Below are 25812 nucleotides of genomic sequence, written 5' to 3'. Positions count from 1 at the left end.
AAATAAATAAATAAATAAATAAATAAATAAATAAATAAATAAATAAAGCATGTGACAATTAAAGTCAAGGGAACTAGGACAGAAGAGAGCAGGCATCGCCCCTCTCCACCAGCCCCTGCTTCCTCATCTGACCAGTCTCTGGAGCATTTTTCACTCCTTTCTTCTTTTGGCCCCTGCAGCTGCTTTCTCTCTGTTTCCCCCGCTTTCTCTAGTGCTCCTTGGGTGATTTCTCTTTTCCACTTGTCACTGTGTGTTGGCGTTCCTTCCGATTTGACGCCGAGCCCCTCGTTGTGTCATTTCTCCTTGGATACATCTTCCATGCCCCTCGATTCTATTCTCTCCACTGTGGGAAGGACACCCACATCTGTGAGGTCATCTCTGATCTTTCCTGAACTCCAATATGTGACCACCATCTCCTGCGTATCTGCCTGGCCAGAGATCTTGCAAGTCCCTTGCTTAGTCTGCACCCTGCATAGCCCCAGTGTGCCCACCCTGTTCATCACCTTGAGTGACGACAACCAGTGCCTGGAGTCATGCTGACTCCCCTTCTCTAGCAGCTCTGCTGCCACATCTGTTACCACACACCAGAGTCTTTCTCTGCCATGCCTCCTGGAGGCAACCATTCTCTTCTAGCCCTGTTGTCCTCACTGACCATCCTTCTTCTCACTTGGGCAGGGCCAGCCTCCTGCCAGCACTCCCTTCCTGTTCCACCTCCTTCCAGTGCCTCCTCCGCACTCCTGGCCATTACCTACCTGGCTGGAGGGATGGGAGCATGCCGTATGACCCAGCCGCTTCTCTGAGCTTCCAACAACTGATGGGATATGCTCCCTGTATTTCCCTAGGGTCGACGTGCCTCACTCAGGCCCTCACGACCCCCTAATTCGTCTTTTATCCTCCTCTCTGCCATTGCCCTACTCCACGCCTCCCACACCCTCACGCTGTGGCCATACAAATCCGTTCTCAAACCTCCAGATATGCCATGTACTCTCATGCCACCAGGCTTTCTCACACTGTCCCTTTTTCTGACATTTTCTGTCTGTTTCTCTACCTGGATAAGTCCAGCCTACCCACTCACCCAGCTCAGAGTTAATTCATCTTTCTGCAAAGCCCTCCAGGAAGCATTGCCCAGACTCTGTGTGTGGCCCTCCAGGTCTCTGAGTGAGCCTCCTCCTCTCTGAGGAAGTCGTCTTCCCAGGAGACAAGGGCTGCATCTGTTCATTTTGCATCCTTGTGCCTGGAATACCACCTGGTGTATGGTGCTCAGCAAACGTTTATTGAATTGAATATCATGAGAGTAGTAAGCTCCCTGTAAGCTGTGAGCTGGTGAGCAGTTGACAAAGATGTTTGAAAATTTCTACAGTATTTGCTATAGGCATATTCTGATTTATACTGGCACAGAGAACCGAGCTACCATTATTCATAATAGAGTACCAAGTATGATGAAAGCTCTAAGGACAAGCTAACACCTTCTTTCTGCATTATTCTTGACACTTTTGTTTGTTTCCCTTTAAACATACAAAACAGCCATCCCTGGAGATCCAGGGAGACATCAGGCGTGGGTCACATGGAGCCCTGGCCATCCAGCAGGCCCCTGCTTACCCTCAAGGTCCTGTGACCCAGCCAGCACGCAAGGCTTTTGCTTCTCTGAGTAGAAGTTCCAAGGGCTCTGCCTGGGAACTCATCATTCCCTGCGTAGTAATGTGGACTGAGCCTTTACTCCTGGCTTTGGCCTGTTCCTGTGATTGTTTTTCATAAATCCCAATTCATTTGGTCTTGGTCTTAACAATAGAGTGTTGATCTCAGTGAAGAGAAAGTACAGATTGAATATCTCTTATCTGAAATGCTTGGGACCAAAAGTGTTTTGGATTTCAGATTTTTTTCAGATTTTGGAATATTTGCATAATACTTACAGATTGAGCATCCCTAATTCAAAAATCCCAAATCCAAAATGCTCCAGTGAGCATTTCTTTTGAGCATGATCTTTGAGCATCATGTCAGTGCTCAAAAAGTTTCAGATTTTGAAGCATTTCAGATTTTGGATTTTTCTAGTAGGGGTGCTCAACCTGTATAATAAGTAGCCTTAGGTCGGTGTCATCATTGGAAATTCTAAGACATGCTGGTGGATTTCTTTCAGGTCCGTGTTCTAGCGGTGCCTGCAGAAAACTATGACTACCAAATACTTCACAAAAAATCCATGGACAAGTCACTTGAGTTTATCACCAATTGTGGAAAAAACAGCTTTTACCTTGAGTGAGTATCACTTTGTGGGAAGGCTCTGGAATGCAGAGGCACTCCCACATTCCTGACCAGCTCGAGGCCCAGGGAGGGGCTGGCCCTTGGATCCGTCCTCTTCCCCGCACTGCCCAAGAGAGTGTCAGTGAGTCCCAGGGGAAGATGCTCTTTCTCCACACCGACCCTCCCATGACAGACTTTGCCATGTGCTGCCTGGAAAAGATGACTGTCCTCAGCTATGAACTCAACAGGGGTCCATACCCCAAGCTGAGATTCAGGGGCTGATTAGGAATTTCCTTCCCCCTCCACTGCTTCCTGTGTGCCAGCAAAGATTCCTAAGACATACCACACAGGGTACCCTCCACTGGGAAGGACATCAGCCCTGAGTCCCACTCTCCTCTGCTTGGTTAGATACCAAGCAGGGAGTGTCCAGAGACACAGCCTCCCTGCCCTCTCTCCTTATGTCCTTGAATGCCAAGAGCTAGGATGGCCCTGAGTATCAGCTCCTGCCATTCTCTTCTGTGGACCCACCGTTTCCCTGTCATAGGTTCCTGAAGAACCCAGGCACTCCAGAGGCTTTGAGAGGCAGACACCTCCTGTACAGTGAATATTAAGAGCAAAGGCTCATAAGCAGCTGTAGATGTGAATGCTGCTCAGCCACTCCATAACCCTGCAGCCTTGGGAATGTCGCCTAACTTCTAGGAGCCTCAGTTGTCTTATCTGTGAATTGGGGCTTAGGCCTAATTGGTTGGGAGGTTGGGAGGTCATGTGGGATGTCACTAAGGCTTCCAGCACACAACATTCAATGAATGTTAGCGATTCTCCTCCTCATTATCATTTTATTAGTTGTGTTATTACACATATAGGTCTACTTTTTTGGTAACCATTTTATTGAGCTATAATTCACATACCATATCGTTCATCTTTTAGGTCTATTTCCACTCTTTTATTCCAGCTGTGCAAGTTTCCCACTGACCTGTTCTGTGATGTCTCCTCCTGTGGCAGGTGGTAGGGGGAGGGTGTGGCTGTCACTGGCTGAGTCTGAGGTGGGGTATTTCCCACTCTTCCCTGACTCCAGAACCATGAGCCTGTCCCACAGATGCTGCTGGGTGGAGCAGGTGGTAAAGGCGAGGTTGAGGCCACTCCCATACACACCTCCCTGGGCATCACCATGAGTTGTTTCTGTCTCCACAGCCCCCAGACAGCCTCCAGATTCTGTAAGAATTCCGCCAGGTCCCTGGTGGCCTTTTACCACAAGGGCTCCCTGCCTTGTGAGTGCCACCCCTCCGGGGCCACCGGCCCTCACTGCAGCCCTGAGGGTGGGCAGTGCCCGTGCCGGCCCAACGTCATTGGGCGGCAGTGCACCCGCTGTGCAACAGGCCACTACGGATTCCCACGCTGCAAGCGTAAGTGCACGTTTCCCGTCACCCAAGGTCTGCTCTGGTCCCATGTGGATGATGCTCATCTGGGGCAGGCTTCTTCAGTGGCACTGTGCTAGAGACTCACCTGGAGATCTGGAGAAATGCAGATTCTGATTCAGGAGACTGGGCTGGGGCCTGAGTCTCTACATTTCCAATAAACACCCAGGTGATGCCCATGCTGCTGGTCCATGGACCGCACTCTGAGTAGCAATGTTCTAGAAGATAAGTATTTGTGACTCCCTTGCTGTGTGGCCTGTGCACTTGGCAAAGCAGGTGAGTGTGACAAGTCTTAAACCTCAGAGTCTCGGAGAGCTTGATCCCCTTCCTCACAGAAGCCCCTTCCATTTTTTTGGCCCAACCCAAACTCAGTTGAGATAGGACAGCCAGGGTCATGTGGCAGCGCTACTCACTGAATGAGAACCCGTGGGACCTTTATCTAAGAACCATCCTGTGGCCCGAGGGGTAGGGTCAGCTTACTTCACGTGACTGCAGTGAGGAATGCAGTGTGCAGAGTCCCCATGCAGAGGCCAAGAAACAAGAACCCTGCTGCCAGGTCGCGCCCTGACCCTGGGCTCTGGACGCACAGGGTATTGGGGTGATGTGGATGTGGAGCCACTTCAGGGAGCCTGAGAGCAGCCTCCTACCAATTTCCAGAATCCTTCGATGGTCCAGAGGCCCCATATGAGTGGCACACAGTGGCAGCAAGGTGGGCTCCTTGGAGGGTCTATCTTGGAGCTGGCTGGCGCTGCTGCTCCTCATTTCCCATCCACACTGTCTGCCATGAGCATTTGGTGTGGTTGGTCTTGACTCCAAGAAACGGGCCTTTCAGGTCCAAACATTTCTCTCTGACCCTTTGGAGGCTTCTGGAAAGCCTGGCAGTTGGTGGAGTGCTGCTGGAGCCCAGGCGGCCTCTGACCCTCACATGGTATTTCTTTATCCCCTGGCCAGCGTGCAGCTGTGGTCGGCGCCTTTGTGAAGAGATGACAGGGCAGTGCCGCTGCCCTCCCCGCACGGTCAGGCCCCAGTGCGAGGTGTGTGAGACACACTCATTCAGCTTCCACCCCATGGCCGGCTGCGAAGGCTGCAACTGTTCCAGGAGGGGCACCGTCGAGGCTGCCATGCCGGAGTGTGACCGGGACAGCGGGCAGTGCAGGTGAGCTGGGGGAGTAGCCTGTCCGCTTCTGTCACAGGGAGGTCGCGTGCCATCTGCCCACACACTGGTCATTGTCACTTTCCACTTCCCACCTGTCCAGGGGTGCCCTGTGTTGACCTCGGCGTGAGCTTGCCAGACAGGATGGGTTGCAGTGGGTGGAGTGATTGGTCCCTTAGGCTCAGAGCCGGGCAGAGCCTGTATGGACAGATTGCCAGTCCTCTTGGGCTGGCAGCAGCCTTGCCCATTGACTCCAGCATGCTGTCACTATGGGACTGTGTTCTGTGTGTGCCATGAGGCAAAAGTGGGAGAGGAATGATACGTGCATAATGAAGGTACCTGTGTGCTTTGCTGGGATGCCTTGTGGTGAGCACCTGTCCATTTGTATTTAGGTATGAGCTTCATACCCTCCTTCTAGGGTTCGCTGGCAGTGTGGTTAAGGTCAGTGCATGACAAAGTCTGAAATCCCATCTAGCTGAGGCCTCCATGGCGGGGCTTGGTGGGAGTGAGGAGGGCGTCAGGGTGAGCAGGAGACAGGCTGGAGAGCCTGGCCTGAGAGTGGGGCTGCCCTCAGAGGACCACTGAGTAGTCCAGTATTTAATTGCTAAGGGACAGGTGGAGACCTCGGCTCATGCAGATGCTGTGTTGCTGAGAGGTTTGGGTCAGAGGCTGCATTGGAATGTGGAGGCCGGTGTCACATGGTTCCAGGTGACAAGGCTGATCTCAGCAGGACTGGGTGGGGGCTGCAGGGGCCAGAGAAAGGGTATGGCTCCTAGAAGGAGAGACTGGTAAGAATTAGATCAGCGGTAATATGCCAGGGAAACTGAGTCAGAGGCCAAGCCAGGATGGCAGTGTGCAGGGGAAAGCAGAAGTTTCATCATGCACCCCACTCCCTTCAGCACACACCCCAGGCACATGGATGTTATGGAGTCCGTAATTTGGATGTGAGAGCCAGGAGGGCCCGTGGCTGCTGGGGACAGGCCTCGGTGACTCCCACTTGAGGGCGGCTGTGGTAGTCTCCTGTGACTGCCATTAACAAGTGCCACAAACAATGCTAAAATAACAGAAATTTATTCTTACACATTTCTGGAGCCTAGAAATTCAAAATCAAGATGTCGGCAGGGTTGGTTTCTTCTGGAGAGTCTGCAGGAGAACCTGTTCCATGCCTTTCTCTTCACTTCTGGATTCCTGGGAGTCCCTGGGCTGGTGGCTGCATCACTGCAACCTCTGCCTCCGCCATTACATGCTGTTCTCCCTGTGTGTCTCTGTGTTCCTGTGGTGTTCACCTCTCTGTACCTCTCTCTGTCTCTTCTCATTTTCTTATAAGGACACCCGTCATACTGGGTTAGGGCCCACCATACTCTGGTATAACTTAATTACATCTCTAAAGACCCTGTTTCCAAATAAGGTCACATTCTCAGGTACTGGGGGGTAGAACTTGGACAGATCTTTTGTGGGGATACAATTCAACTCTCTATAGCAGCGATGTTCGCTTTTCTAAGGAAGGCCCCTTAATCACACCTTTAATTGTTATCTGGTGCCTACCAACTCCTTTATAATACTAGAACTGTGTAAGGAAGCTGGGAGAAAAACTCGAATCATGAATCATTCCAAGTCTTTAAAACCACAGGGGTGAGTCCTGCCTGAGTCAGCTCAGTCACTCAAGAACCGGAGGGGATACCTGTGTTTAATCACAGGAAGCAAAGGAACCGAGGAGGAGATGGAGAATCTTTCAGGCAGGAACCAAGAAGGAGATGGAGAAGTTTTCAGGCAGGAAGAGAAGCAGTAGAATTTTCAAAGAGAGTGGTTTGTCAACAATAAATCGCTGCAAATGGAACTTCACACACAATTTCTCAATGCTGCTGTCACGGAAAAAGAAAACCAAGAGTGCTTTAAAAAATGTTTCAATCTTGTTAAGGCACCAGAAGTTGATGGATGGATTCACTGTAGTATTTTATGTAAAAATTCTAAGGAGTTTTATTTTTAACAAACTGTCACTACCAATGATAATTTAATAGACTGGAATATTCAGTAAGTTTTGTCCAAATCTGACAGAATCAACAGAAATGGAATCTTACTGACTTGTATTACACTTAAACCAAGATGTAAAACTGTTTACTTTGACCTTAGGAAAGGGACTGTAATAATCTAATGGGATAACGCATCTTCCCATGATCAAAGTGGATTTGTCATAAAAGGGCCTTGGCAGAAAATGTAAGGAAATTTACATTACTGTAAATTGCACAAACTGCCCATGATAATTTCAGTGTAAATGCTGAAAAAGCTTTTGATTGCCTGAAAGGATTACTTCTTTATAAAATATTAGAGGAAAAACTATTTTTTTCCTCGTTAGAAAATTTCCTTTATGAAGAATATGTTTAGAGGAGTCTAAAGCTCATGTAAAAGAAATAATCAGAGATACCTAGAGTTTGTGAGAAAAAGGAAAACACATTCTTTCACAGTCATGTAACAGACTGTCCTGCATCACAAATTGCAAAGCTGAAAAATTGCAATTTTCAAATTGTATTTAACTACTTGTAAGTGTTCAGTTTTATCATACTGTTACAAATATTCATCTACTTTAAAATGAATTACAAAAATAATTTTAGCAATCCACAATACTCACTCTTTACTTAAGTCAACCTGGTTTTGTAGTTTTAGAGGCAATGAGAATAAGTTGGAACCATAAAACTGAGTCTTTGACTCACCTTTGTCAAGTCCTAGCTATGAGACTGGGCAAGTCATTTTGCCTTCCTGGCTTTCAGCTTCTTGCTCTGTGAAATGAAGTTTGGTAAAATCATCTCTAACTTCCTATCTAAACTTAAAATTCTGATTCCATTTCTTTTTCAACCTCTGTATCACGGACTATATTGTATAATTATCAAAAAGTCTATTATTCTGGCCAACTCTATTATATCAAGATCAAAAAGATGCTTATATTGATCAAAACTTTATTTTTTTAGCACAAGATGGCACATATATCTATTTATAGCAATGAAAAAGTAAATTTGCATCTGCTCCTAGTAATGGAAGATATGTGCCATCAGATTCTCTGAACACACAAAAGGGCTAGAATATATTCGGAAGACTTTATCCATCTGTGTCAGACGTGAGGAAGCTGGAGATCCCTGATAGTAAAAGCTGCCATGCTGCTGACCACATCCAAGCTATTTTCAGATTGATCAAAGGAGATGGCAGTCCACCTGGACATCCAGCGAAGCCACGTGTACCTCATGCCTTTTCAGAAGGGTAGTAGCCACAGGAAAGATTTGGGGATGTCCTCTATCTCCACTCAGATTTACTAAGCCTTTGTGTTAAAAGGAGAAATTAAAAACCAGAAAAGGTCATGGACTCGGTGTTCTCAGAATAGAAGGGCTTCTAGCTAGGCATCATTTCCTGAGCCCTAACAACTTGGAGAGGCAATTTCTTTGATGCACTTCATCAAATAATCCGTGAGGCTGGCCAGGCAGCATGCAGGCGCTGGGATGTGCTGTTGACACAGTGGTGACCGCTGTGATGGCCACACAGAAGGAGCTCAGGGTTCTCACCTGCACGCCCTCTGTCGTCCTTCGTCTCCTGTAACACTGGCATCTTCTTTTCACCTCTCTGATGATCCTTCTCTGGCCATTTCACTGGCTTCATTTTTCTCCTTCTGCCCCCAGACCAAGAGGATGTGTGGTGTGAGTTGCGTCCTGTCTCTGCCGCTCACTGTCTGGGTGACCTCAGGTATATTACTTCTGTCCTCTGGGCCTTAGGTCTTCATCTGTAACATAAGGATCCTGGAGGCACCTACCTCATAAAGTCCTTTAGAGGGTTAAATATCCTCTGTGAACACCCTGAAAGCAGCGCCTGATACACTCTGAGCACCCAGTAAGTATTAGCTGTTGTGATTATTTGCCAAGGTCATGGCTGTCTGCCTTCCTCCCTCTATGCTTTGTCCCTGAGACTCCACCCATTCTCCTGGCTTCAGCCACCCCCACTCCTGGATGATTCCCAGATCCACAGCTCCAGTCCTGATCCTTGAGGGCTATCCTATTCCACCTTTATTGCAAATCAACTCAACCTGGGTTCTCTTATTGACTTTACGCAGGTTGCCTTGGACAAGTTCCCTAAGCTCTTTGGGCTCCTGTCTCCTCACATGTATTATGAAAAGTTAGATTGGATAGTCATTAACTCCTGAATTCTACAATACTGATCCTATCTCTGAAACCCATGTCATTGTCTTCCCTTTCAAGCCATTTCTCCCTTTAGATTAAAAAAAAAAAATTCTGCTTAATGGTAACAGCCTCTTTCCAGTCCTTTAAGCCTGAAATCTGAGTATCATCTCAGAATCAACCCATTTTCCCTACAGCCAGTCAGGTGTCAACTTCTGGCAAGGGACATACTATCCCCCTTCCTTTCCATGGCTGTCTACTGCCTGGTTAAGTCCTTTCACCACTTCATGTTCAGATGATATTGATGCTTTCCTAGTTGGCCTTCCTTTTCCTGGTTTACTCATTCATTCTTTCTTTTTTGGCTCTTTAAGAGGAATATTCTAAATTGACAATTATACTGGGATTCAAATATCTGTCTTTCCCTTAATTTTATTCACAAATACATGGTACTATTAGTCTGTGAACTTGAGACAATGTTGGTAAATGCATACATGTTTATGATGTTATCTTCTTTTTGTTTTATGGCAGCCTACCCTTAAATGTGATTTTATCTTCTTGGCATGTATTTTTGTTTGTTTTTGTTATTTTAATGAGGATGAAACATCTCCCTCAGTTCCTTGTGAGGTTTTTTTCCTTTCCCTTAAATGTTATTTTGTATGTGTTTTGTTGCTCAAAGTGCATCTAATACCTACTCCAGTTTGGGTGCTGTGCTTCCTGTGGAAGGCACACATGTTTGTGGTCTGGTGGGGGCACCTTTCTAACCAAGAGTGACAGTGCAGCATGGTGAGCGCCATATTGTGTGTGCATTGTTATGGGAACACCATTTCCATGACATCACATTTTTTGCTCAAGAACTTTCCTTAATTCCCCATTGTCTAATAGGATAAAGACCAACTTTCCGTGATTTGACTTCTATCTACCCTAACTTTTAGTGCCTTTTTGTTTTTTCTGCTTTCTTCTCTGGCTTGGTTTTCTCACTTCCTCTAAACACTTTTTGTCTGTGATCTGTTCTCCAGTTATGAAAGGGCTCCCTCCTCCTCTCCTACTACCCCCAAATTATGCCTGTCCTTCAAGGATTTTTGTGTTAAAAGCACAAACTCAAAGAATGCAAGGAGCCCACAGAGATCGCCTCATCATCTCATTGGCCAAAGCAAGTTGACTGCTTAGCCAGCTTCTCCCTTAATTTCCACATTCTAGGTCCTGTGTCCTCAGTGATACATGTCCACGTCAAGACTGACTTATTCTACTTTGTCCCCTCCCTCCTATGTCCCCTAACATAGGAATGTGTATGTAGAAGGCACTCAATAATTCTTGAGTGAATAAATAAATAAGGTAGATTTTGGGCTCTAGATTAAAACTGGACTTTGATATGAGCATAATATGAAGGGCCCTACAGTGTTTATTTATTTATTTGAGATGGAGTTTCGCTCTCGTTGCCCAGGCTGGAGTGCAGTGGTGTGATCTCGGCTCACCGCAACCTCTGCCTCCAGGGTTCAAGCGACTCTCCTGCCTCAGCCTGCCGAGTAGCTGGGATTACAGGCATGCACCACCACACCTGGCTAATTTTGTATTTTTAGTAGAGATGGGGTTTCTCCATGTTGGTAGGCTGTTTTCGAACTCCCGACCTCAGGTGATCCACCACCTCGGCCTCCCAAAGTGCTGGAATTACAGGCATGAGCCACTGCACCCGGCCCCTACAGTGTTTAATGACCAAAGGATGCAGCTCACCCCAACACATCTGGTCCTGATTCTCTGAGACATGGCAAGCACCCACCCATGCCCAGATGTTGTTACAAAACGTTTGGCCAGGAGCCCCATTGCCGTGGAGATAAATTCTCTTGACCTGCCTCCCCAGAATTGCCATTCTGCAGCTACTCTTTGGGTACCAGAAATTCTGGTAGGGCTGTTCCTTGGGTACCAGAAATTCACTGTGGAGAAACATACCAAGTCAGGCCGACGTGAGGTCATTTTAAAGGATGTTCAGCCAGACTTTCAAGAGGAAGTGTCCTCTTCCTTCCCTATTGTCATGGCACCACCAAAAACTTCCCTATTGTCATGGCAACACCAAAAACTGTCTTTGCACAGGATGCATAACTCAATGATCTAAACATTGAAGTACTCAAGAATATAGATATTGTTTTGGTTCACCCTGGCCTAGCAGGCCCAGCGGGGCCACTCAGGGTCCCGTTTGCAGGCCGCTGCTCCCCTCCCTCTGCTCTGTTGGCTTTTTTCCCATCTGCTTTAGTGCTCTCAGCTGCTACCCATGTGTTGTGTGAGGCTCAGAGCTTGGTCCTATATTACTGACTGGCCACACCTTCTCAGTCACTCTCTTTCCACTGGATCATCTCCCATACATTTTAAAATAAACACACAGGCCAGTTATGATTTTGCTTCCTTTCCTCCTTGTCTGGACAAGCAGCTTCCACAGCTGCCCTTGCTGCAGGTACTCTTGTTCCTTTCCTTTCCAGTGAAGTGAAAATATAAAATGTGGCTGGGCGCGGTGGCTCACGCCTGTAATCCCAGCACTTTGGGAGGCCGAGGCGGGTGGATCACGAGGTCAGGAGATCGAGACCATCCTGGCTAACATGGTGAAACCCCGTCTCTACTAAAAATACAAAAAATTAGCTGGGCGTGGTGGCGGGCGCCTGTAGTCCCAGCTACTCGGGAGGCTGAGGCAGGAGAATGGCGTGAACCCGGGAGGCAGAGCTTGCAGTGAGCCGAGATCGTGCCACTGCACTCCAGCCTGGGCGACAGAGCGAGACTCCATCTCAAAAAAAATAAATAAATAAAAATGTAAAAAGAAAAAGAAAAGAAAATATAAAACACAGGCTCCAGGGCCGGGTGCGGTGGCTCATGCCTGTAATCCCTGCACTTTGGGAGGCCAAGGCAGGCGGATCACGAGGTCTGGAGATTGAGACCATCCTGGCTAACACGGTGAAACCTCGACTCTCCTAAAAAAATACAAAAAATTAGCCAGGCATGGTGGCGGGCACCTCTAGTCCCAGCTACTCGGCAGGCTGAGGCAGAAGAATGGCATGAACCCGGGAGGCAGAGTTTGCGGTGAGCCGAGATCGCACCACTGCACTCCAGCCTGGTGACAGAGCAAGAGTCTGTCTCAAAAATTAAAAAAAAATAATAATAAATAAATAAAAAAATAAACCACACATAGAAAAAACGCAGGCTCCTGTCTGCGTGACCTCACCTTCCAGGACCCCGCCCAGATCACTTGCTCAGGGGACACTCTGAGCTGTGCCCACCAATGGCGTTCAGTGTGTGAGTTGCTAACCTACCACCAGCATCTTATTAATTCACCCTTGGCCAGAAGCCCCGCATGTTTGCTAAAAGAAACGTTCAGACCTTGCGATGCCAGTCTGCCAGGTTGGAACTTCATGGCAACACTGTCCCTCTGTGCACGGTGTTCTTTCCTTCACTGCCAGGAAAAGAGAAGCAAGGTTCACCCATCCTACGTCGGGCCATCTCCAAAGGCCCTCTTCTGTTCTGACGCTTCTCTCTCTGATGGCTTTTATTTTGGGAGGGGTCATCTGCACCCTCTTCTTTCCGGTCTCTAGACCACCAGAGTCCTTGTGCTCCACACTTGCTGTCTCTCCAGAAATAAGGAATCAACTGAGAACAGGCTTTATATTTTTGCCAGACTGCCTGATTACATTTAGTCCGAGGGTCACAAGAAGAGAGCAGTTGTTATTAACCTGGGGCCAGGAACCCTCTGATAGAGAATGCAAAATTGTGTGTATATGAGAATGAGTCTGTGAGTTTAGTGGACACTTTTCTGAGAATATGGCCCATAGTTTACCCAGCTTTCCAAAAGGGTCTCTGATGCTCTCCCAAAGTTTACAATCCACTGCACTAGAGCCATCCACTTCACGCAGAACATTTACACTCTATACCTACATTGCTGTAAGTGTGGTTTTGAGGCTACTTACTTATGGAATCATTTCTGCAGGTATCAAGTAGGGAGAGGTGAGAGGGATGGGGCTGAAAGATGGAACTTGCCAGCAGGTCTTGCAAGTAATGCTGAGTTAGTGCTTTTAGGTGTGCCGAGTGGACAGAAAGGCACCGTCTCCTCCCCTTAGCCCATGTCACAGCTAGAATAGTAATAGAAAATACTTATGTGTGTGCAAGCAACTACTGTAAGGTTTTTACATGTAATATTTAATCCTCACAACAATCCTTTGAAGTAGGTATTGTTACCTCCATTTTTACAGATGAAGAAACTTGGTTGTAAAGTGACCAATTTGCCCAAGGTCCAGTAAGTGGTAGAGTTGGGATTCAAAGCAGGTTACCTGGTTCCCAGTTTATGCTCTTAATCACATACAAAATCCTTTATGAGCAGGTATTTGCCAAAGAGAAACTTAATGGGATATGAAGAGTTGTATTTAACTATTTTAGGATGGTCACTGGGGTAAGATATTTTCACAGGTATTAGGAGATAGGTGATGGCCTACATTTGGTAGTAATTGAACAATAAAATGTTATTGCCTATATGCCAATAAAAACGTATTTCTGATACTTCCCGTAGTCCCACAGAAGAGAATCAGTGTGTAGGTAGATCCCAGCTCTGAATGCAGTGCTTGGCTCCCCAGGGTTCGCAGCAGTTTCTCTTGCCCTCCTCGACCTCGAGTTCTGGGTTCTCCAGGCACGGCCATAGCCCACTGCTTTTCTGCCTCTGCTCAGCTGTTTGTGTTTTCTTGTCTGCCCGGCTTCAGTTAAAAGGACCTGCAGATGGATGAGGGTGGATGACTCAGAGTGACCCTCCCACCCCCCACTGTGCTTTCCTCTGAGCTCTGGCCCTTGCAGGTAACAAGGGACGTTAAGATCCACTCTGTCACCCAAGCAGGGAAATTGGGAGTCTTCCTTGCCTTCTCTTCTTTCCTCTACTCCTCATCCAGAATCTTACAGTTCCCAGAAACCTCAACCCAAAATAGTTTGGGAGCCCATCCCTCCTCCCCATCTGGATACCTTTGCCCTAGGTCAGCCCCCAGTCTCTCTCCTGACTTGACAGCCTGCTGCTGCTGCTGCTGCTGCTGCTGGAATTCACCCTCTGGGCTCCATCCTTCACACAAGTCCAACCACATCCTCTCCTCCTTAACAGCTTTTCATGACAGTGTTCCCCTGTTTGTAACTTGCCATGTGCCAGGCACTGGGCTGAAATGTTGCATGCACTGCCTCATGGGTTCCTAGCAATCCCAGGAGGCAGCGGCTACCGTGTTCTGTCCCTCATAGGTATGAAAAGCAGGCTTTGGGAAGCTAAAGAACTTGCTAAGATGGTGTGTCTCATGTGGTCAGAGCTGGATTAGAACTGCAGCCTTGCATGCACAGGTCTCAGCTACTGCGCTGTGCTGCCGTGTCCAGCCCCTCTGTCCTGATGATCTGACACCACCTACCTCCTCAGGCCATGGGGCAGCATTTCCTGCCTGGACGTCCGCCCCAGCAGCACCATGCTTGTGTTGTTCCCTGTACACATTGAGTGATCTCCCGCTCTGTTCCTTCTGTCTGGAATGCGCATCCCAACTCCTACCCCATGACTGTGCCCTTTAAAGCTCAGGTCAGGAGTCATTTCCCCCAGGGAAACTTGTGACTGGGTCACCTGCTACTCCTCTGAACCTCAGTTAGACTCTGTGTATATTGTCATCATTTTCACTTATGGGCCATCTTCGGGAGCCCTCCAGGCTCGGGGGCCATGTCCCTTCTTGCACCCTTAACACCTAGTGCTAAGCCTGACCCATCTACGATGGTCATCCATGACCATCCACAATGGCCAATGGTCAACGACCTACATTCTGTAAGTGCCTTTTATCTGCCTCTCTCCATTCTGCCTTGGACTATAAGCAGGCATTGTATCTATTTAACTGGCTTTGCGTACCAATTAGTCCACTATAGTGTAAGTGAGCACTTTAAAATTGTGTGTACAAAGATGATGATTTTTGCTTCCTTTACTTTGTGTACAGATGCAAGCCCAGAATCACAGGGCGGCAGTGTGACCGATGTGCTTCCGGGTTTTACCGCTTCCCTGAGTGTGTTCCCTGCAATTGCAACAGAGATGGGACTGAACCAGGAGTGTGTGACCCAGGGACAGGGGCTTGCCTCTGCAAGGTAAGAGAGATCGTGCAATGCCAGAGACACCAGCTGCCAGTCAGCAGGGAACTGCTTCATGTTGAGTCAACACAGAAAAGTATGTGGGAAATAGGACTAACCCGTAAGAGATGTTGATAGTGTGTGTAGCATTTTATAGTCATGATCTCATTTTACAGAAATAGTTAGGAGGTAAGACCCCTTTTATCTTTTGGAGAGGTCACAGACCACCTTAGAATCTGATGACGGATATAGACCCTTTCCAGAAAAATCAGCACAAACTTTTATCTACAGTCTCATGAGGTTCATAGGTTCCCCTAAAACCCATTCCTGGACCATGGACTCCAGGTGATCATCTCTGCTCCAAGGGGTTCCACCAGGTTGTAGGAGACCTTCCAATTCCCAGGAGATGTTTTAAGGTGGTGGCGAGTGAGATGAATTGGTCTCCCCATCCTGTGAACCATATGGTGCTATTTCTCTACTTGCAAGATGCCCCAGGGGCATCTTATGAAACTTAAATTCTCTCCTCCATTTGTGTGTGGTATAAAAGTTTAAACAATTAACATGGGATGAAAGCTTAATAATTATTGTCTCTTTTAATGTTTTGCTCACATCCTCATCGTAACATCTTGTGTTGGTATTTAATTTGTGCAAGTAGCTAATTGCAACTAGGGAAACTTTGGAAGACGTGATCTCTTACTTCATGTTTTGCTTCAATAGGCAAATGTAGAAGGCACAGAGTGTAATGTGTGTCGAGAAGGCTCATTCCATTTGGACCCAGCCAATCTCAAGGGTTGTACCAGCTGTTTCTGTTTTGGAGTAAATAATCAATGTCACAGCTCACATAAGCGAAGGACTAAGGTATGCGTTGACAGAAAGTGCTGGGGAACATTTTGTAAATGGATTTGTTAAATGATAAGCATATCCCTCGCTGCTCCTTGGCCTGCAGCGTTTTAAAATTCTTGTTTCCTGAATTCGTCAGGTGTTTGCTAGAAAGTCATGTGCTCAGAGGGGCTTTCCTTCACCATTCCCTGTAAAATAGCACACCTTGAACACTCTTGCTGACCTTACCGTTGTCTTCCCCATAGGAGTCATCACTCCCTAACATATTTAACATTTTGTTTTAAAATTTGTTTATTGCCCTTCTTCTTCCATCCCTAGAATGTGAGTTCCCTGATACACCCCTAGTGCCTAGAACAGGATATGGGACATAATAGATGCCCAATAAATCTCACTAAACAAATCCCCCTTAAAAGAAAACCTTGTTTCTATACTCACAACACTGTAACACCAAATTTGTGGGTTTTTTTCCATACCAAAAATTCTCTGATTCTCCCAGACACTCCGAGGTGTAGTGACACTCTCTACCTGGAGGCGGCATCAGACTGCACAGGCTAAGGGCTCAGTTCTTCCAGACTGCTCCCACTTCAGATGCCAGTTGCAAGTCCCAGGCCTCCAGCAATTCTCCGGTGCTTTGCCACAAGTTGGGGGTTCCCACAGCCCACTCCTCATGTTTATAATCTGCTATAATGGCTCCCAGAATTCAGGAAACACTTTCCTTCCTATTGCTGTTTATTATAAAGAATATGATAAAGGATACAGAGCAGCAACCAGGTGAATAGGTGCATAGGATGAGGTCCAGAGGGTTCCAGGCATGGGAGTTAGGGCGCACCACCCTCCTGGCATGCAGACATGTTTACCCACCCAGGAGCTCTCCCAAACCACGATTTAGAGGTTTTTTTTGTTTTGTTTTGTTTTGTTTTGTGGCTGTTTCATGTAGGCGTGATTGATTAAATCATTAGCTATTGATAATTAACTCAATCTCTAGTCCCTCTCCCTTCCTCAGAGGTTGGGAGTAGGGCTGAAAATCCCAACCGTCTCATCCTACCGTGGTCTTCCTGGCTACAAGCCCCCATTCTGAAGCTACCCAGAGGACACAGCCACCACTTATCTCATTAGCACACAAAGAGACACTATTACCACATCAGAGTCCAAGGGTCTTAGAAGCTGTGGCGTCAGAAACTGTGGACTAAGACCAGTTACTATGGCAAAAGATGCTCCTATCACCCCTATCATTCAGGAAATTACAAGGGTTTTAGGAGCTCTGTGCCAGAAACTGGTAGTAATAGCCAAATCGATATCTGTCATGATATATATCATTATGTCACAATGTCACACCCCTCGTTTCTCATTTTTGCTTCTTTCTGTTTTGCTTTCCTTCTCACCTATTTTATCATATCTTTTCTTTGGCCACTTTTTTTTTCTTTTCTTTTCTTTTCTTTCTTTCTTTCTTTCTTTTTTTTTTTTGAGACAGGGTCTCTGTTGCCTAGGCTGGAGTGTAGTGGTGTGATCACAGCTCATTGCAACCTTCGCCTCCAGGGCTCAAGCAATCTTCCTGCCTCAGCCTTCTGAGTAGCTGGGACTACAGGCATGCACCACCACACCTGGTTAATTTTTGTATTTTTTGTAGAGTCGGGGTTTTGCCATGCTGCCCAGGCTGGTCTCAAACTCCTGGGCTCAAGCAGTCCTCCCACCTCGGCCTCCCACAGTGCTGGGATTACGGGTGTGAGCCACAGCACCTGGCCCTCTTTGGGCATTTTTAAAATTAACTTCATAAAACTAAAACTTTTCTTGTTTTCATTATTCCGTGAACCAGTAACCTCATGCTTGCCTTCTTTGTGTGAGTCATGTCTTATATCCAACAAGTATTCAAAAGAATTTTTTTTTTTTTTAAGACGGAGTCTCGCTCTGTCACCCAGGCTGGAGTGCAGTGGCATGATCTTGGCTCACTGCAACCTCTGCCTCCCGGGTTCAAGCGATTCTTCTGCCTCAGACTTCTGAGTAGCTGGAATTACAGGCATGCCCCACCACGCCCGGCTAATTTTTGTATTTAACAGAGACAAGGTTTCACCATGTTGGCCAGGCAGGTCTTGAACTCCTGACCTCAGGTGATCTGCCCACCTCAGCCTCCCAAAGTGCTGTGATTACAGATGTGACCCACTGCACCTGGCCCAAAAAAGACTATTTTATATCTTTTACTGCCTGCCTATTTCATATCTTTTACTGCCTGTCTCCTAAAAGGAGTGTAGCTAGTAATTGGAAAAAAAAATACTTTGTAAATCTGCTCTGAAGTCTCTTATCCCCTGGGAACCAGAAAGCATCAATCCAATCCTATGCTTGCTCAGTTCTTTCTTTTTTTTACCTCAAAATTAACTGGCTTCCTTTGTGACCAGGAAAAGATTTAATTTTGATGCTTCATTTAGAGAAAAATAATAATAGCAGGCCACTGAATTCCACATCACATTTTTCTTTATAAGGAGCTTGCCATTAAATGCGCCATGGTCCTAGTTTTTATTCATACCCTTATTTCTTTATTATTCGAACACTCATTGATCACCTACTAAATGTCAAGAACCAGGATGTGTGCTGGGTTACAAAGATAAATCTCACATATGTAAGGCCACTGCCTTCCCAGAACGCCCAGTGGCAATGGGTCAGACGGGGCTCCAGCTCGGGAGGGCAGGTGCAGGAGGAGACACATAAAGGAGGCCTCTGAGGCAAGGAGGCTGTCTGTGGAGCTTTCTGTAGTACATCATGCACCCATCACCAGGGATGCCATGACCAAGACGTTTCCATCCCTTGCTTCTCTCCCTCTTTCCAGTTTGTGGATATGCTGGGCTGGCGCCTGGAGACGGCAGATAGAGTGGACATCCCTGTCTCATTCAACCTGGGCAGCAACAGCATGGTGGCGGATCTCCAGGAGCTGCCCGCAACTGTCCGCAGTGCGTCCTGGGTCGCACCCACCTCCTACCTGGGGGACAAGGTAATGATGTCCTGCTGTTCTTCTGGGCCCTCAGTGGGCCTCTGCTATTGCTGCATGAGCATCATTGCCTGGAAATCTGGAAGGAGGAATCCAGCAGTTCAGGTTACTAACATTCCAGAAATGAGCTGAACTAAAAGTAGAGAAGAGACCCTGCCTCCTGCTCTGAGGGGCTGAGCAGGCACCCACTGCGCCCACCCTCACCATGCATGAACTACCAGCAAAGGAAATCACCCACAACGTTTTCTCAGTTTTTACCTAATGTCAAAGAATCTTCTTCCAGGGAAATAACCATTTAAATAATATCTATTGCAAATGGGACATGCGTGCTTTTAAATGTCAATGCTGAGAATTCTTTATTTTAAGGCAGAAGAAAGCCTCTTTGTTAGGAAAACAAAAGCTGACAAGTGACTCACAAGCTTATTAAAAGAAACGCAGGATCTGGTGGCAGTTCGACTTTCTTAAGTAGAATCGCATAGTTACACACTCCTCAGGAGCTTACAAACCACTTGCTCTTCCTTTGCTGCATGAGTTATTATGCCAGAGGCTGGCCACCTCCACCCATTTTATGAGGGCAGAAATGCAGGCCTCATGTGGAAACCTGAGGTGACATATGTTTCTTAGCAAGGGTGGAACTTGCTAACAGGTGGATTTCACAGGGCCTGGCTCAGGGGATGCCATATTCTCACATTAGGAGGACTAAAATAATAGGGCGTCGTTGGCCTGAGGTCTCTAACTTTGTCTTCTGGGTGAAGGACTGTGGGTTTTGACATCTGAGTGTGGGAAATGTTGCCTCTCTCCTATGATCTCACTTCTCTCTCACTTAGTACTCCTCTTTACCGCTGTATGATGGGCCCATGTGTTGATTATCTATTGCTGTGTAACAAATTATTCCAACACTTTGCAACTTAAAGGAATAATGATTATCTTGGATGAGGAATTCAGGAGGGGATGGCCCGAGTCTTCCTAGGGTACTGTCAAGATGTCAACCAGGGCTGTAGTCCCCTAAGACTGGAGCATCTGCTTCCAAGCTCACCCACATGGCTGTTAGCAGGCCTCTGCTTCTGGCTAGCTGTGGGCTGGAAGCCTCCGTTTCTCACCATGTAAGACCCTCCATAGGCTACCTGAGGGTCCTCATGACATGACAGCTGGCTTCCCCCGAAGCAACTTATGGGGGGTGGGTAAGAGGGTGGGGGAGAGAGAGAGAGAGAGATAGAAAAAGAGAGAGAGAGAGCTAGCTCAAGACAGAAGCTGCAGTGGTTTTGTAACCTAATTTCAGAACTGCCATGCCCTCACTTCTCCTTTATTCTATTCATTAGCAGTGAGTCACTAAGCCCAGCCTACACTCAAAGGGAGGGGAATTTGGTGGCTCACGCCTGTAGTCCCAGCACTTTGGGAGGCCGAGACAAGTGGATCATCTGAGGTCAGGAGTTTGAGACCAGTCTGGCTAACATGATGAAACACCTGTTTTTACTAAAAATACAAAAATTAGCTGGGCATGGCGGCAGGTGCCTGTAGTCCCAGCTACTTGGGAGGCTGAGCCAGGAGAATCATTTGAACCCGGGAGGCGGAGATTGCCATGAGCTGAGCTTGAGCCATTGCACTCCAGCCTGGGCGACAGAGCGAGACTCCGTCTAAAAAAAAACAAAACAAAACAATACAAAACAAAAAGGAGGAGGGGGAATTAAGCCCCACCTCTTGAAGGGAGGAGTGCAAAGAATTTGTGGCCATGTTTTTAAAACCACTTAAAGCCCATCAAAAAAGCAATACTAATCACAATAATAATTCCAGACATTGCCTTGGAATACTTCCAGGCTTGAAGATCAAAGCTCCGTAAGGCTTTGTCAGGCTACAGACTCCAGGGAAAAGCTTCTGTTGAATGGGATCCTAGAAGAGCGTGGCTTCTTTCCCCTGCCTGCTCTAAGTTGTTGGCATTTTCCTATAGGTTATTTTGTTCTGTCTAATCAGAGGTGACCTTGACTGTGATTTTCATCCTTCTGTCACTTCTTCCTTCTTGATTGTGTTTTACTTTAAGGGTGGGAGGTGTCAGGACCCAAGGTGTGAAGTAGCTGTCAGAAAACTGACCATTCACTCCATGTCCTCACCACCATCATGCTGCTTGTGGGACATTGAGAGGTCTGTGCACCTGCTGGAGTTGTCAGCCATGACTACTGTACCCAGCAGAACTCACAATAATTTGGGAAATGTTCACCATCTGCTTTCAGGAGAATTGTTTTTGGAGAAAATTTATTTTTAGAGGTTCATTTTGTGACTGATAGATATTATCCAGTTCTCTGGATAAAAAAGAAACCAGTGGCCTAGATTTCCTAGAATAGTTGTGGATTAAATAAACATTTTGGTTTAGTAATCATCTAGAAAAAAAAAAAGGAACATGACTATTATTTTTCTTACTTTCTTTCTTTTCTTTCTTTTTTTTTTTTCTTTTTCTTTAAAGAGAGAGGGTCTTGCTCTGTTGCCCAAGCTGCACTGCAGTGGTACAGTAATAGCTCACTGCAGCCTCAAACTCCTGGGCTCAAGCAATCTTTCCACCTCAGCTTCCTGAGTAACTGGGACTGCAGGTGTACACCACCACACCTGGCTAATTTTTAAATATTTTTGTAGAGGCAGGGTCTCTCTATATTGCCCTGGCTGGTCCCTAACTCCTGACCTCAAGTGATCCTTCTGCCTCGGCTTCCCAAAGTGCTGGGATTATAGGCATGAGCTACTACACCTAGCCGTATTTTTCTTTTTAATAAAGGTAACTTCTTGCTTGTAAAACTCAATCATGTTCATGCTAAACATTTCAAATGACATTAAAAATAGCATAAAGTAGAAAAAATACCATCCTCAACCCCACCTCCTAGATACAACCCTTGTTACCAGGTCGAGTGTGTTTCTTTCCACACTTTGTGTGCCTAAGTGCTTTTCATGTGGGTTGATGTTGACATCATCTCTTTTAATGCTTGTGCTATTGATGCTATTAATTCCATTTTAGGTTTCTTCATATGGTGGTTACCTCACTTACCAAGCCAAGTCCTTCGGCTTGCCTGGCGACATGGTTCTTCTGGAAAAGAAGCCAGATGTACAGCTCACCGTAGGTATCAGAGCATGACCTAAGTGGCAGGAAGTGGCGGTTGCAATTGGTGCTGATCTAAATTTAGGACATCTTGATATGTGACCTACAAAAAGTTTAGATTAAATCATTTCCAATATTTTGCAGAAACTAAATGAAAGTTGAAAGCATGTAGCATCTTTTCAGGATCCTGCCTCCTCTGACCAAATGGTGTCTGTCTTCTCTGCCTCCAAAGTACTTAACCATATTTTGCTTTTGCCTCTCACAAGTTACTGCCTCATTTTAAACTTTTTTTTTAACTTTTTTTATTTTTGTAGAGACAGGGTCTCACTGTGTTGCCCAGGCTGGAGTTGAACTCCTGGCTTCAAGCAATCCTCCTGCCTTGGCCTCCCCAAGCACTGGGGTTATAGGCACACACCACCATGGCCAGCTAAGTTTTTAATTTTAATTTTTGTAGAGATAGGGTCTCACTATGTTGCCCAGGCTGGCCTCAAACTCCTAGGCTCAAGCAATTCTCCCTGCTCAGCCTCCCAAAGCTCTGGGATTACAGGCGTGAGCCACATGTCCAGCCATATATTAAGCATTTTTTATGTTTCTGTCTTTCAATTTTGTTTCATAAATGTCTTTGAATCCTTCCCATGGGGCAAGATCATATTGTTGGACTCTGTAAAGGACAGGTGACCCCTTTTCTCAAAAGGAGAGGAGATTAGAGAAATATGCCAGGAACTCCAACCCACCCAACGGTAACTGTTGGAGAAGAGTCCAAACAGGGCCCTCTAAGCACTGGGGTTTGGGTAGGGGGAATGGGAGTCATGTGGTCTGAGATGCCCTTAGAAGACTCTGTGGTTCATTTTGAGCTAAGTCTTTAAGAATGGGCATTAAGAAGAGAAGTGCCCTTCCAGGGGCAGGGACTAAGGCTAACAGGACTCGGGGGTGGTACAGGGCAGGAGGCTGTGCTCATGGATGACCAGTCCAATGGGGCTGTATCATCAGTGTGTGCAGAGTCGTTGAAAACAAGTCTGGAAGGGTTTGATGCTGTAACAGGATTTTTAGCCTGCCTCCCTGGTTCAAACAATTCTCCTGCCTCAGCCTCCTGAGTAGCTGGGATAATAGGCATGGGCCACCATGCCCGGCTAATTTTTGTATTTTCTTTAGAGGTGGGGTTTCACCATGTTGGCCAGGGTGGTCTCAAACTCCTGACCTCAAGTTGTCCACCCACCACTGAGGGGATGTTCGTTTTTTGAGAAAGGAAGTAACAACATCCACACACTATGTGCCTGGCACACAATCCAGTGCGACAGTCTAGAAAATTCCTTGAGGGCAAGGGTAGTAGCACATCCTACTTTGAATTCCCCACAACACAGGGCATAATACTCTAAACATAGGGTAGGGTGCCATTGCCTGAAGTCAGCTCTATTTCTGGTTTATGGGGTGTGATTAATGCAATGTAATGATAGATTCGGGAAAGGTTTTCTCATGTCATGCACTGTATACAGGGACCACCAAGTCACACACACCTCATCACAGCATATTCTTGGTAGATATTTGTATTCAGGCACTGCTGTGTTGTTTTGTTTTTACTGGTATGCAAATCTACTAAACTGTTTTAAAAAACTCCAAGGAACCTTTGCAGAGTATCTTGAAGATAAAGCAGCAAAGATTTTAGAGTTATAGTCCAAGGAAAAATAGCTACACAGTGAAAACACAGTCACAGCAGTGCTGTATTTCAGTTTCATGTTTTTGCAGAGCATCTTGTAGTTCAGGCCAAAGAGTTACTGCCAAAGAGTTTATTATGCAAAACCATTGGAATTCACTGAGAGGTAATGACCAAATTTTCTGTTTAATTTTACCTTCAAACATGGAAAATAATTTAGGCTCACAAAACATTTTCCCTGCTGGTTTGTTCTAATCCACTGTAATTAAGACCCTCTAGGGCATATTTCTTAGATTAAGGTTTTAAATGATATGTGATCCTAGGTAGTGGCCTTCTTTCTGAAATGCCAGCCCTAATGAAATACCAAACCCCTTTAGGGTTTGGTGCTACAGCAGAAAAGCTGGGACATGTGTGTGTGTTTGCAGTAGGGTTGCTGATGGTAGGGTGCTGATGCAGTAGTGCTGGCCACCCCACCCTGCCCTGTTAAGATGCACATGTGAGCCACCATAATGGGGTGGGCTGGAGGCTGAAAGCGAGTGAGGCTGGGTCCCACGGGGGAGGCAGCAGGGGAATTTCTCGCTCTACATGCTAGCTGCAGCTCCCTGCATGTGCCAACCCTCTGCCCTCCCCACCCTGCTCAGTAACCCACCCACCAAAGCACTTTCTTCCCACCACAGGCTGGTTTGGTGGGCAGTAATGAAAACAGCACTTCCTGCATTGACTGCAAGTCATAGTTAAAAAATTTTTTTTTTCTGCCAGGTGCGGTGGCCCACACCTGTAATCCCAGCACTGTGGGAGGCCAAGACAGGTGGATCACTTGAGGTCAGGAGTTTGATACCAGCCTAGCCAACATGGTGAAACTACTAAAAATACAAAAATAAAAAGGGTATGGTGGTGAGCACCTGTAATCCTAGCTACTAGGGAGGCTAAGGCAGGAGAATTGCTTGAACCTGGATGGCAGAGGTTGCAGTGAGCCAAGGTTGTGCTATTTCACTCCAGCCTGGGCAAGAGAGTGAGATTCCGTCCCTGCCAAAAAGAAAAAAAAAAAAAGAAATACCATCTTTTTAAGCTATTTTTGGCCAAGGCTATTTTCCTGATTTCCTATTTGTGAAAATACATTGTATTACTTATAATTATTCTGTTTCCATGTCACTAATATTTTTACCAGTCAGTTAATTCTGAACTATTTTTTTAAGTCAGGTATGTCATATGATGTAGACCATAGAAATGTTTTCTTAGATCAGTTATAAATCTCGAAAGATCCCAGTGAAGGTACTAACACATTCATGGTTTTCTTTAAACAGGGGCAGCATATGTCCATCATCTATGAGGAGACAAACACCCCACGGCCAGACCGGCTGCATCATGGGCGAGTGCAGGTGGTCGAGGTAAAGGAAGAGCAACCATGGGATGGTCCTTTCTGTTTTATGACTTAATTATTTCAGACAATCATGATTTTTAATCATTTTAAGAATTTTAAAATATGGATTCTATTTATATAAATATAAGTTTATATATACAGGTTGAGCATCCTTAATCTGAAAATCCAAAATCCAAAATGCTCCAAAATGCAAAATATTTTGAGCACCAACATGACACTCAAAGGAAATGCTCATTGGAGCATTTCAGCTTTCAGATTTTCAGATTAGAAATTCTCAGTGGGTAAATACAATGCAAATGTTCCAAAATAAAAAAAAAAATTCTGAAACTTGGATCACTTCTGGTCACAAACATTTCAGAGAAGAGATACCCAACTTGTATAGATTCAAAATATGAATTGTATAAAATGTGGAGTGTTTGATGCTCATGTGGCCTTCTTGGTACCATCTGTCCAGCCCTTTTATACTTTCTCTCCCATTTCACAATTAATTATCCTTATCTTAAAAACCCCGTGAGTCAGCCTGGGCAAGATGGCAAAACTCTGTCTGCACAAAAGCAAAATTCAGTGGGCATGGTGGGGTGTGGGGTATGCCTGTAATCCCAGCTACTTGGGAAGCTGAGGTAGGAGGATCGCTTGAGCCCAGGAGGTCGAAGCTGCAGTGAGCCATGATCACACCACTGCACTCCAGCCTGGGCAACAGAGTGAGACCCTGTCTCAAACAAACAAACAAACAAAAAAACCTGTGAGCTTGTAAATGCTATGACATAGCTCCCTGTCATCCTCAGTTCTCCCTCAGTGCCTGAGACCTGGTTAATGTTCAACATAGGCTTAGGATGA

At 46.2% G+C, this 25812-nt stretch overlaps 1 protein-coding gene across 1 annotated transcript in view; it reads left to right on the top strand.

The window, feature by feature from the left end:
- Positions 1 to 25812, top strand: part of LAMA3 (laminin subunit alpha 3) — a 271191-nt gene that overhangs the window by 158905 nt on the left and 86474 nt on the right. Inside the window, exons 30-37 of the mRNA XM_058438557.1 lie at positions 2135 to 2250; positions 3427 to 3638; positions 4602 to 4806; positions 14924 to 15068; positions 15768 to 15908; positions 18709 to 18870; positions 21863 to 21961; positions 24899 to 24982. Coding sequence (XP_058294540.1) covers positions 2135 to 2250; positions 3427 to 3638; positions 4602 to 4806; positions 14924 to 15068; positions 15768 to 15908; positions 18709 to 18870; positions 21863 to 21961; positions 24899 to 24982 — 1164 coding nt within the window. The remainder of the gene's footprint in view (positions 1 to 2134; positions 2251 to 3426; positions 3639 to 4601; positions 4807 to 14923; positions 15069 to 15767; positions 15909 to 18708; positions 18871 to 21862; positions 21962 to 24898; positions 24983 to 25812) is intronic.

The sequence above is a fragment of the Hylobates moloch genome, unplaced genomic scaffold (assembly GCF_009828535.3).
Source record: "Hylobates moloch isolate HMO894 unplaced genomic scaffold, HMol_V3 SCAFFOLD_5, whole genome shotgun sequence".
NCBI classification, from domain to species: Eukaryota; Metazoa; Chordata; class Mammalia; order Primates; family Hylobatidae; genus Hylobates; species Hylobates moloch.
Note: the sequence above shows the minus strand (reverse complement) of the source record. Positions and strands in the feature narration are given on the sequence as shown.